The 13,355-nt window shown below is 41.5% G+C and overlaps 1 protein-coding gene across 1 annotated transcript in view; it reads left to right on the forward strand.

Annotated features, from left to right (window-relative positions):
- The first annotated feature begins 4,301 nt into the window (after positions 1 to 4,301).
- The window catches only part of ARSB (arylsulfatase B), a 211,053-nt gene continuing 201,999 nt past the window's right edge, over positions 4,302 to 13,355 (forward strand). The window contains exons 1-2 of the mRNA XM_011959357.1: positions 4,302 to 4,466; positions 10,400 to 10,586. Coding sequence (XP_011814747.1) covers positions 4,302 to 4,466; positions 10,400 to 10,586 — 352 coding nt within the window. The remainder of the gene's footprint in view (positions 4,467 to 10,399; positions 10,587 to 13,355) is intronic.

The following is a 13,355-nucleotide window of genomic DNA, read 5'->3' on the forward strand; positions in this document are numbered from 1 at the left end:
GGACCCGCTGCAAGGAGTCCCTGCTACAGTGCTTCCCTCATTGCCCATTTGAATCCCAGGTGCCATAGGCAGAGGAGAGGCCAGGCGCGAGCCTCCGTGGCTCCACCCCAGTGCATAGTCCAGTTGGAGTTTTGCCAGGGACTCCCTCCCACCTGGCTGTCTTAATATCATGTGGCAACTCTATGTTTAACTCTTTGAGGAACTGGACATTGTTTTCCACAGCAGCTATACCATGTTATATTTCCATTAGCAATGTATGTGGGTTTTAGTGTCCCCACATCCTTGCCAACACTTGTTATGATCTTTTTTGATTATAGCCTTCAAGTCATCCTAGTGAGTAGGAAGTGGTATTTAATTGTAGTTTTGATTTTCATTTCCCTAATGACTAATGATGTTGAACATCTTTTCATGTCTTATCGATCATTTGTATGTCTTCTTTGGAGAAATGTCTACTCAGATCCTTTGGCTATTTTAAAATTGGGTTATTTATCTTCTCATTCTTGAGTTGTAGGAGTTCTTTATGTATTCTGGATACTATTAAATAAACCCTTATCAGATAGATTCTTTGCAAATATTTTTTCCCATTCTGTGGATTGCTTTTTACTTTCCTGACAGTGTCCTTTGATGTAAACAAAAGTTACAAATTTTTATGTACTACTTACCTATTTTTCTTTGGTTGCTTATGTTGTTGGTACCATGTCTAAGAAACCATTTTCTAATCCAAAATTATGAAGATTTACCTCTATGTTTTCTTCTAAGTATTTTATAATTTCAGTTTTTACATTTAGGTCTTTGATCCATTTTGAGTTCATTTTTATGTACGATTTGAGGTATGTGGGTGTCCAGATATTTCAGTGCCATTTGTTGAAAAGAATGTTCTTTCCTCATTGTACCCTTTGCACCCTTGTCAAGACTCAACTGACCATAGATGTATGACTTATAATTCTATTCCATTGATCTGTATGCCTATCCTTATGCCAGTGCCTCACTGTCTTGATTACTGTTGCTTTGTACTGCAAAGGTTTTAGAATTAGAAAATGTGAGTCTTCCAATTTTGTTATTCTTTTTCAAGATAGTTTGACTATTCTCGGCCCCTTGCATTTCCACATAAATTTTAGGATCAACTTGTCCATTTCTATAAAAAAAAAGGGAAGTGGAATTTTGATAGGGATTTCAGTGATCTGTAGAACCATTTGGAGAGTATTATTACCTCAACAATGTAACTTCCAATTTAAGAATATGAGATGTCTTTCTGTTTATTTAGAATTTTTTTTTTTTTTTGAGACAGAGTCTCGCTCGACTCTGTTGCCCAGACTGGGGCACAGTGTTGGCTCACCGTAACCTCTGGCTTGTGGGTTCAAGCAATTCTCCTGCCTCAGCCTCCTGAGTAGCTGGGACTATAGGCACGCAGCACCACACCCACCTAATTTTTGTATTTTTAATAGAGATGGGGTTTCACCATGTTGGCCAGGCTGGTCTTGAACTCCTGACTTCAAATGATCCACCTGCCTTGGCCTCCCAAAGTGTTGGGATTATAGACGTGAGCCACCACACCCAGCCTATTTAGGTCTTCTTTAATTTCTTTCAACAATGTTTTATAATTTTTAATGTATAAGCATTGTACTTTGGTTAAATTTATTCCTGTTTTACTATTTTCAGTGGTATTGTAAATGGACTTCCTTTCTTAATTTTATTTTCAGTAATTCATTGGTGTTGCATAGAAATGCAACTGATATATTTACATCCATCATTTTGCAACCTTAATGAACTTATTAGTTCTAACTGTGTGTGGTTGTGTAATCTTTAGAGTTTTATAGTGCAAGATCATGTCATCTGCAAATAGAAATTTTCCTTCTTCCTTTCTAATCTAGATATCTTTTATTTCATTTTCTTGCCTAATTACCCTGGATAGGACCTCCAGTGCAATATTGAGTAGCAGTGGCATGAGTGGACATACTTGTCTTATTTCCAATCTTAGAGGGGAAGCTTTCAGTCGATCACCATTAAGTGTGATATATTCATTCATTCTTTCATTCAACAAATATTTACTGAGCAGCGAGTTACAACACTGTACTTTGGGAATCTCTTGGTGCTTATAATCTGAAGGGGTTGAGGTAAGGAGAAGGAGTAACCAAGAGGGATGTGAAATAAATACAAACAGACCAGGCGTGGTGGCTCATGCCTGTATTCCCAGAAGTTTGAGAAGCCGAGACAGGCAGATCACCTGAGGTCAGGAGTTTGAGACCAGCCTGGCCAACATGGTGAAACCCCGTCTTTACTAAAAATACAAAAATTAGCCAGGTGTGGTGGTACATACCTGTAATCCCAGCTACTCAGGAGGCTGAGGCAGGAGAATTGCTTGAACCTGGGAGGCGGAGGTTGCAGTGAACCAAGATTGCACCACTGCACTCCAGCCTGGGCAACAGAGCAAGACTCCATCTCGGCAGTGGTGGGTGGGGGAAGAAAGAAATACAAACAATTAAGTAAGGTGAATTTAAATGGCATGACAATACATGTGGAGAAGAAAATAAAGTAGATCAAGTGATCTTGACTCAGGAAGGTGTCTTAAGAGAGGTAGTATGAGCAGAGGCATGAATGAAGGGAGTCAGCCATGCACACATCCTAGCAAAGTTTAACGTGGAGCAAGGAGCAACAGAAGCAAAGCCCTTGAGGCTGGAATGAGCTTATTGTAAGAATGAGAGGGTAGCTGAGTGAATGAGGGTGCCAGAGGCAGGCCAAGAGCTAGAGGAGGGAGGCTGGGTCTCCCTGGCTTTAATGCTGCTCACCCATTATAAAGTGTTAAAACTGCACCTTTTTTGTGTGTGTCAGTTTTTGTAGTAAGGTTACATTGAGGCTGTTATAAACTAAAGAACATTTCTAACCTAGCAGTGTTCTAGATGGGAATACAGTCAAGTGCCGTGTGGCATTCTTTGGATACATGTAATTCCAATTAGAATTAATTATACATATTCTCTCTTTTTCTTTAAAAGAAATAAGCTTGGCTGGGCGCTGTGGCTCATGCCTCTAATCCCAGCAATTTGGGAGGCCGAGGTGGGCAGATCACTGGAGTCCAGGAGTTTGAGACCAGCCTGGGTGAAACTCTATCTCTCTAAAAAGTTAAAAAAATAACCAAGTGTGGTGGCAAGCACCTGTAGTCCCAGCTACTGAGGAGGCTGAGGTTGGGACCAGGGGATTGGGGAGGTGGATGGCGGGAAATTGCTTGAGCCTGGGGAGGCAGAGGTTGCAGTGAGCCAGGATGGTGCCACTGCACTCCAGTCCAGGTGACACAGTGAGACTCTATCTCAAAAAAAAAAAAAAAAAAAAAGTAACCTGTTTTTAAAATCGTCTCTAGGAAATACATTCAAAGGTTTCACATATAAAAGATGTAAAAAATATAAATATATAGATGAGGATGTTTTCATCCTTTCTCCCCGCCCTCCTTCCCATAGGTAGCTCCTGTTTGTTGGTTTCTTGATATCCCTTGGAGGCATGTTATGCACATAAGAAAATAGATTTTATATTTATTTTACCCTTATTTAAAACCTCAAGATTAAAAATATTAATTTTAAAATTCTCCAGCTTTTCTAATAGAATTTGTGTACCGCTTTTAGTTCAAATAGAAAATATTACTAATTTTCCATATTCTTACAAATTGACTTTATTCCATACAAAATACTCATTATGCCTTCGTTATTCCTAGTACACATTTTAATTGTGATTAGTGGTTCTGAGGTCTGACTTCTCCATTAGATTGCCTTGTTTGTCTCTGGGCTAAAGTAGCACTCAGCGTTGGACAATTAAATGATCGAATGTGAGAAGCACTTTTACACAGTTCCTGAAAGAGCTCACCATCTTAATTAAACTGCTTCAAATTGCCATGTCATTTCTAGTCCCCTTACTTCTTTTTTAAGAAATTGAAAAGATTAAAGGGTAAGAAAGTGATAGGCCTTAAAGGAAAACACTCTTCTGGGAAAAAAGTTAAGAAAAGTAAGTCTGGTCCTCAGCTGGGAATGTTCTTACCTTGGGTTCCAAGGGGGCCACTCCACCAGAACTCCATAAACCTTGGCACAGAATAGAAGCAATGAAAGATGACTCCAAGGTTTTGGTTTTTTTTTCATTCTTAAGGGATCCAAACCACATTTTTCTTAATCACACTGATAAACGGACAAGACATTTTCACGGCTTTTCACTCACTCCTGAGATGGAACCTTGGACAGGAAATATAGGAAGGAGGCTGTACTGGAGCATCGTGGGTAATTTTTGACTTTTGATTCAAGTTTGCTTCAAGGTGAGCAGGAAAGATGCATGCTGCAGGCAGAAGAGGGCATGGTGGTGCAGGCACTCTGCCTGAGCGTGCCCTCCCTTTCCTGCTTCTCGTCCTCCTCACCCTCACTGTCCTGCCTGCTCCTCACCTGCTGGCCTCTCAGTGGACTCCTGCCAGTGATTGCCTCTCCCTGGACTTTGAGGTTCAGGAGTAGGGCACAGGAGAGTGCAGAGCTGGAAGAAATGTGTATAGGGTGCAGGGATTGGGGAAAGATGCATGTCTCAAGGTGGGCGCTCCTAGGATCCCCTGGCAAAGGCACAGGAGGAGGGAGCTGTCAGAGAACCATGTAGCCCTGAGACCATGGGTGCCTCCTAAGAGAAAACAGTGTCTTTATTCCTATGCTCATTTAGGGAGAGAAACAAAGGATGCATTAGCTCCGTAGGGACAAGCAAGATGGCCTCACTAAAGCACAGCAGAGCCCTGGGGTAACTTTGATGGGTTTGCTAAAGCCAGGCGTCCTTCCTAAGCCTAGCCAAATCCAAGAGGCATTTTCCCAGGAGGGAAGGGGAGTGCGGAGGCCTTATTCTGCAAACATTGCAGCTATTTTAAAGAAACAATTCCAGATTTTATATCTTTTACCTGCCAGGAAATTGCGAATGAGGAAATAAGGAAATAAGTTTGGAGCTAAGTGAAATATAGGCCAATTGAGTTAGAGGATTTTCTGTTTGCTTGATTTACGAGGTTTCTCATTTCAGGAATCACTTTGAGCATAAGCTGTTGCTCTCTGGTCATTATCTTTTGTTTGCGTTTCCTTAATCATGTCACCTTTTGAGAGATTCCTTTCCCTCAGCTTTCTTCATATTTTCCTTCCTTTTCCATTTGGGCTTTCTTTGGAATTATAATTTAAATAGAGGAAGGCGCTGAAACCCTTTCTGACTTGTTTATTCTTTTTTATAAACAACATCCCTTTGTGAGTTTAGTCAGAGATTTGCACTCTTTACTAATCAACACCAAAATAAATAGACTCTTAAAACTGTCAGTGACATGGGCCAGTTCTGCAGCCCGAGTCCTGAAGGGCCAGGCCAGATGGCAACGCCAGGCCCCTAGCACACATAATGCATGTCTGTAGCTCTTGGCTTCAGCAGCATGGGCAGCTGACTGCTTTTTAAATGGCTTCTGTGGGGAGGGAGCAGATTTTCCACTATCCATTTGTTGTTTGGGCATCTCCAGGAATAAACCCTAAGGTGGCACAAGTGCCACTTGACCATGCTTAAAACTTGCCGTGTACTGGCCGAGGCACAGGCTAGAAATTCTGAACTCCTGCTTTGCCACCAGCATGTTCTGTGATTGCATTCTGATCATGAAGCTTCCCACTAGGCTCTCTGGTGTATAAAGTGGAGGGGTAGAGTGGCCCATTTTTCTGAATTTTTAAGTACTGCAGCAGGAGGTATTGCACACATATGTGGGCACATGAGGATGTGAGTTCATTTTGCCCAGACCAGACTGACTGGACAGAACCTCCCTTCTGTTCAACGGGATATTATGTCAACACTGTTGAGGTGCGGAGAGAAAGAACATCTATTGCCTTCTGTGCAGCAGTGGTTTGCTTCACTCTTGGGAGAGTTTGAGTGTAGCTGAAATATTGTGCTCTGAACTCCCATATAGATAACTAATCGATTGACTGTCTGGACCTCTGAAAGGGGAATTGGAAGAGATTCTGATATGGGAGCTGCCATCTTCCTCTCCCCCAGCAAGAGATTGTTTTTTGTCCTTTAAGCTCATGAGACTATACTGCAGGGATCTCCTAGGTATGCAGAAGACAGAATAACACACTGGACCAAATAAATTGTTACATGCAACCAATATGTAAACAAGGATCTCTCAATTATGTCACAGAAAGAGCCTAGAACGAGCCAGGTCCTCCACAGGATTTGCAGACCTTTAGCCTTTGTGGAGAGGATTTTTGATGGTCAAGTAAAATCTTAGGAGAAGTTGTTTTTTGAGAGAAGATTTGGTTTAATGAAGAGGAGACAGCCACACATGGTAGATAGGGAGGTAACCCCTTGGACTTTTGTATATTGCATGTAGAACCTTCTCCATTCAAACGCACTTCTTTGGACATTGCAGATGGGTGTTAGAATGAAATTGTTTTATATTCTGTTGTGTTTATCAGGGCATCCTTATTTTTTTTCTTTTGATTCCTATTGGTGCCCGGTTGCCTTCCTGCCCCATGCAGCATGGCGTGGCTCTGTAGTTCTGTGCTAAAGTGCTGGGTTGGAACCAGCTCGGCATTTGCCTGTTTACTGCTTCTCTACACATTACAGCTTCCTTCCTTCAGATAGTGTTTGAACAGACTGAAAACATGTTTTTGGATGTCATCCAGGGTTTGGCTTCTGCTTCCCAATAATGCCATGAAAATGCTCTGTCAAATAAATTCTCAGGAACCGAAAAGAACACATTCCCTGCTCCATATGATTGTAGATAATGGAGGCAGGCTTCAGCTGACCACCTGGCTTGGTGCCCATGGCTTAGGGAAACCAAATCGCACAACATCTCTTGGCAGTGCTTTCTAGTGATCAGAGTTAATTCTCTGCATGTGATGGATGAGCTTTCCATTTAAGGAAATTTTCACAGAGCATTTATCTCCACTGGGGCTTTTGGATTCCATAAAATATTATCTTTACTTGTCCTGCCTGGTTGCCAATTAGCATACTATATGCAATGAAGTTTTTGAGTCCTAGGGTCAATTTTCTCTTCAGTAAGCTTCCAGAGTTAACCGTGGAAGGAATACTTCTTTGGGGTGTGTGTGTGTGTGTGTGTGTGTGTGTGCGCACGTGCACATGTGCTAAGGGGAATGCTTCCCTTTCCCAACCTGGATATTACAACATCCTTACCATTCAGGGTCCCAGCTGGAAAGAGGTGGCACATTCAAATTAGGGAGTGTTTATTTACAAAGGGACTATTTTAAAAGGTGTGAATGTGTGGGGCAAAATGCTAGGGACGGTTGTAGTAATCCAGTGGAGCTGTTACTGCCCCTAGACCAGAAGAGAAGAAAGGAAGGGCCAGTTACCATAACCTAGAAGGAGAGAGGCAGATAGAGAAAGAAGTCTGCTTCCAGAGTGACCTTCGGTAGAGAGACTCATGTAGCCAGGCTAAGCAGTCTGTCAACCGAGGCCATGCACTCTCCTTTTTCCCTCTCACTCCTGCCAGGGCTCCCCGTTGGCTGAGCCCAATCAGAAACCAGAAGACAAGTGTCCTTTGACTTGATCCTCACAAGTCAGCCTCCTAGGGCAGAGCAGGACTGAGAAGCTAGCGTGGATTTGAAGGGCAAACAGAAGGTATCTGGCACATATCCCAATGTAGGTAGGTGTCTAATTATTTCTAGGAGAGGCATAACAATCTCAGTAGAAAACTTAAACTCACTTTTATTTTTAAACAGTTTTATTGAGATATGATTGACATGCAATAAACTGTACACACTTCAAGTATACAATTCGATAAGCTTTGATAGGTATATACCTGTGAAACCATCACCACATCAAGATAGTGAACTTACCCATCATTCTCAAGATAAACCCACTTTAACTTAACACTTAAGATATTCCATGTTGTTCTTTTAGGAGGATGTGGAAAGAGATCATGCAGTAAAGCAATAGCAGGTGCAGTTCCTAACTTACTAAAGTTACTGAAGTTAGTGGGTTACTGAATGAAGTTACTGCTCAGGGTTACAAAGCTCATAAGTGATAAAGCCAGGATGGGATTTAATTCTCTCAGCCTTATGCTACTCTGCTTTAAATTATACGGCAAATAAAATACAAACACTTATAAAAAATCATTTATTAGCAACACATTTCTTGCTCTCCACCTTACAGCTGCTGAAGGGACCAGCCATGGCCTGGGTTGAGAACTGGCACTCTTACCTCCCTTGTCCCCAGAGCCTGTTCATTCTATAAATCAAGAGCTCCCAGTACTGGGGAAGGCTGGTGTCTGGTGCAGAGTTGAATTTGAGACCCCAGTCCCACTTCCTACAAAGAAGAGCACCTCTCTGGCTAAGCCAGGACAAGGAGGCAGGAGGTGTCAAGTTTTAGGGAAGGGTGGGACTGGGTAGACAAGGAGTGATAACCTGTCATGCCGCAGCAGGGGCTGCAGTGGCACCCACCAGCACAAGAGCTGTGGCAGGGCCACTCTGGGTTCTGGGCTGCCCTTTTGAACTTGTCTAGTAAGCTCAGGTCTCAGGGCCTTTGAAGTTTTTATTCCTTAGGTCTGGATTGCTCTTACCCTGGATTTCTCCAAGTCTCACGACCTCACTTTATTCTGGTCACTGCTCAAATATCTCCCCTTCAGAAAAGGTTTCTTTCTTTCTTTCTTTTTTTGAGATAGGGTCTTGCTCTGTTGCCCAGGCTGCAGTGCAGTGCAGTGGAGTGATCACGGCTCACTGCAGCCTGGACTGCCCAGGCTCAAGTAATCCTCCCACCTCAGTCTCCTCAGTAGCTGGGACTACAGGCACAGGCCACCATGCCCTGCTAATTATTTTTATTTTTATTTTTAGTAGAGATGAGATCATGGCATGTTGCCCAGGCTCTCCTGGAATTCCTGGAGTGAAGCTGTCCTGCTGCCTTAGCCTCCCAAAGTGTTGGGATTACAGGGATAAGCCACCTCGCCTGGTCCTGAGAAGCTTTCTTTTCCACTCTATCGCAAGTGCCACCTCTGTCACTGTCTCCCTCTCCTTCTTTACTTTTCCTCATGGCAGTGATCACTATTGGACATTAGAGTATCAGTTCTCAAACTTTTTGGTCTTAGGATCTTTGCACTTGCTTAAAAATTATTGGGGACCCCAGGGAGCATAGATTTAAGTGGGTTGTTACCATTCAAAATTTGCCAAAAGTTAAAACAAATTATAAATTTTTTTATTCAATGAAAAATAGTAATAAACCCACTATATTAACATAAATAACTTATGAAAAAAGCTCTCTTTTTCAAAACCAAATAGTTAAGTGAGAAGAATGGCATTGTTTTATATGTTTTAACATCTTTTCTACTAATAGAAGTTTGCTAGGTGGTTGTATCTGCTTCTGCATTTCACCTGTTATGATATATTATTTTTGGTAAAAATTGAAGAAGAAAAATCTGGCCTCACACAGATGTGTAGTTGGAAAAGAGAGGGCTATTTTAATATCCTTTTCATATAATTGTGGGTATTCTATTCGATGTTACACCAAAAGTTAACAAGTGGTCATTGCTTAAAGTTTAGTTGCTGTATGGACCTTATGCCCCGGGCATACTTGTGTGAGCCACTCCCAAGCAGCAGTCAGATGGCCGCTTTTTAAAAGGAAAAGTTGAACACAGTCTTTTGATATTATGATTTACATAAAGTAGAATAAAAAATGGAAATAATCATTTTATTATACTCTTAAATAACTCAGCCAGGCATGGTGGCTCACGCCTGTAATCCCAACACATTGGGAGGCCAAGGTGGTCAGATCACCTGAGGTCAGGAGTTTGAGACCAGCCTGGGCAACATGGTGAAACCCCGTCTCTACTAAAAATACAATAAATTAGTTGGGTGTGGTAGTGGGCGCCTCTAATCCCAGCTACTCAGGAGGCTGAGGCAGGAGAATCGCTTGAACCTGGGAGGCGGAGGTTGCAGTGAGCTGAGATCACGCCATTGCACTCCAGCCTGGGCAACAAGAGCGAAACTCCATCTCAAAACAAAAACAAAACCACTTGTAAAAAATCACCAAGTTTTCAAAGATTACAGAAGTGCCTTCTAATGAAACACCAACTTCTTCTGTGCCCCAAATTGGAACTTTTTTCTTGATAGATTCACACCACATATTATTGCTACTTTTTTTGAGGCAAGAAGTAACAAGTTAATGGTTTCTAACATAGTGCCTTGATAGATGTTGAAAATATCGTTTGTTGGAATGGTTTTATTTGTCTTTCAAATCCTGTTTATGTCTACTACTTTATTTGAATAAGAGAATTCTGCCTTTCAGAAACATCCTCAAGCCAGTACAGGAATACAGTTAAACATCCAAGTCAACAGATATGATCAGTAAGGTAGAGGCCATTTTATCTGCTTGTTTACAATATTTCAGTGTCATTAATCTATAATTTTATGTTTATCTCTGTAAGATCCGTACAGGTTTACAGCACCAAATAATCTGGCCCTGTCAGCCCAGCTGTGTTCCTTTGGATGAAAAACTCCTGCCCCAGCTCCTAAAAGAAGCAGGTTATACTACCCATATGGTCGGAAAATGGCACCTGGGAATGTACCGGAAAGAATGCCTTCCAACCCGCCGAGGATTTGATACCTACTTTGGTAATGGAAATGCACATGTTTCTTTAACAACTCAGACTAACTGCAGCCATCTCATAAAACACACCCAAGTGCAATCAAGTGAAATAACTGGAAATTTGAACACAGAGTGAATCAGTCGGCACTGCAATGGGGCTGCTTTCTAATGTTACCTCTATAAGCGGGGCTCTGTGCTGACCTTATGGTGGGCAAGCCCATTACCTTTGTTGGAGTTTTAAATGCCACCTTAGGGCTTTGCAAGAGTTTACTATCCACGTTGGAGACCGCTGTACTCCCAGAGACCCTTATTACCAAAAAGGGACATGGATTGATTTTTTTTTTTTTTAATTCCAGGCAAAACCTAATGTAAGAATATTTCCAGGCCAGGTGCAGTGGCTCACGCCTGTAATCCTAGCACTTTGGGAGGCTGAGGTGGGTGGATCACGAGGTCAGGAGATCAAGACCATCCTGGCTAACACAGTGAAACTCTGACTCTACTAAAATTACAAAAAATATTAGCCGAGCAAGGTGGCGGGCGCCTGTAGTTCCAGCTACTTGGGAGGCTGAGGCAGGAGAATAGTGTGAACCCTGGAGGCGGAACTTGCAGTGAGCCGAGATAGCGCCACCGCACTCCAACCTGGGTGACAGAGCGAGACTCCGTCTCAAAAAATAATAATAATAATAATAAATTTTTTTAAAAAAGAATATTTTCTTCACAAAGATTTGGTGTGTTTTTTTCTCCCTGTGGAATGTATTCACAATTTTTTCTTTATTTCTGAAGGGGGTGGGGGAAGACTCTTCCATTGGCGTTCCTTCCATCTGTGAAATCTGTTTTTGCAATCACAGGGTTGGGGAAGATAGGTTTTAAAAAATATAAGAAAATGAGGAGACCAAATAACAAATGGTAATAAGAAGGATAAAAAGAAATAATCATAAATATTTTATAAACTTGATAGCCCTATGAAACTAAATGTGAAACCTAGAGTTTGTTTTAAAATATGTCCTCTTTAAACCTGTAACAACCTGTGCCTTAATTAATAACCTGTGTATCTCGCCAGTAGCTATATATCTTTCTTTCAAGCTCTTTTTATAGTGAGCTATCTGTCCAGCTATTTAGCTACCTACCTGCCTCCCATCAGTTTATTTATTTATTTACAACCCGCCATAGCCAAAAAGAAATGCATATTGAACATAAAAAGTTAAAATAGGATTAAATAATCAGGATGAGTAGAAAAAGATGGAACAGGTTAATGACATCAAATTACAGAAAAGTTGCATGGCTCTAGGCTGGCTTCATATTCAGCTCCGAGATTCGAAATTTCTTTCTTTTTTTTTTTGGAGACAGAGTCTTGCTCTGTCTGTCAGGCTGAAGTGCAATGGCACGATCTTATCTCACTGCAACCTCTTGAGTAGCTGGGATTATAGGCATGCACCAACACGCCTGGCTAATTTTTATATTTTTAGTAGAGACAGGGTTTCACCATGTTGGTCAGGCTGGTCTCGAACTCCTGACCTTGTGATCCACCCGTCTTGGCCTCCCAAAGTGCTGGAATTATAGGCGTGAGCCACCGTGCCCAGCCCGAGATTTGAAATATATTTGTCCAAAGAGGGAGAGAGAAAGGAAAAGACTATAAGAGTTACATTATTTACAAGATAAATGGGAACCAAATGTTCAGGAAAAGCAAAAGCATTTTCTGGCTCTTAGGCCTGAGAGAAATTTCTCCTTTGGGAGAAGGAGAAGGTAAGGTGGACAACATCCTTAAAAATGTCATTTTAATAATAAAGTGGTGGTTTTCTTTTAGATGTTTTGAGGTATTTTCTTCTGTTCAAGCTAGGGCCAGAGCACCAAAGTGCAATTCAGTAAAAGTAATTATATGGCGGCCAAAACAATGCAGCTGAAGCATATGACTCTGTAATGCCTCATTGGATTCAGAGTTGAAATCAAGATGCAAGGATGTCAGACAGGAGGGTGTGTGTGCCCCATTCTCATCCAGGTCCGCCAGCAGACCTCACTACTCAATCTTAGCTTTTTTTTTTTTTTTTTTTTAAAAGAACCTGGATGTATTCTCAGTACCTCAAATAGCTGTTAAAAATTAAGCTTAGATGTAAGATCACTTCGTCATCTTGGAAATTCTAGAGGAACAAATAGCCTGTACATCCTTAGAAATTTTTCAATCAGGCCTTTGCTAAAAGATGGGTCAATATCTATACTCTGGGAAGAGGATGGACTGTAGATATTTTGAATTTTTTAATTAAAACCAAGTTAGGTACTTAAATATTCAGCTGGACAGAAGGTAGAAATGATATCCTTTTATTTATTTATTTATTTTATTATACTTTAAGTTCTAGGGTACATATGCACAATGGGCAGGTTTGTTACATATGTATACTTGTGCCATGTTGGTGTGCTGCACCCATCAACTCATCAGTACCCATCAACTCATCATTTACATCAGGTATAACTCCCAATGCCATCCTTCCCCCATCCCCCCTCCCCATAATAGGCCCTGGTATGTGATGTTCCCCTTCCAGAGTCCAAGTGATCTCATTGTTCAGTTCCCACCTATGAGTGAGAACATGTGGTGTTTGGTTTTCTGTTCTTGCAGCAGTTTGCTGAGAATGATTATTTCCAGCTGCATCCATGTCCCTACAAAGGACGTGAACTCATCCTTTTTTATGGCTGCATAGTATTCTGTGGTGTATATGTGCCACATTTTCTTAATCCAGTCTGTCACAGATGGACATTTGGGTTGATTCCAAGTCTTTGCTATTGTGAATAGTGCCACAATAAAC

Source organism: Colobus angolensis, unplaced genomic scaffold, assembly GCF_000951035.1.
Source record: "Colobus angolensis palliatus isolate OR3802 unplaced genomic scaffold, Cang.pa_1.0 Scaffold49, whole genome shotgun sequence".
Taxonomy (NCBI): Eukaryota; Metazoa; Chordata; class Mammalia; order Primates; family Cercopithecidae; genus Colobus; species Colobus angolensis.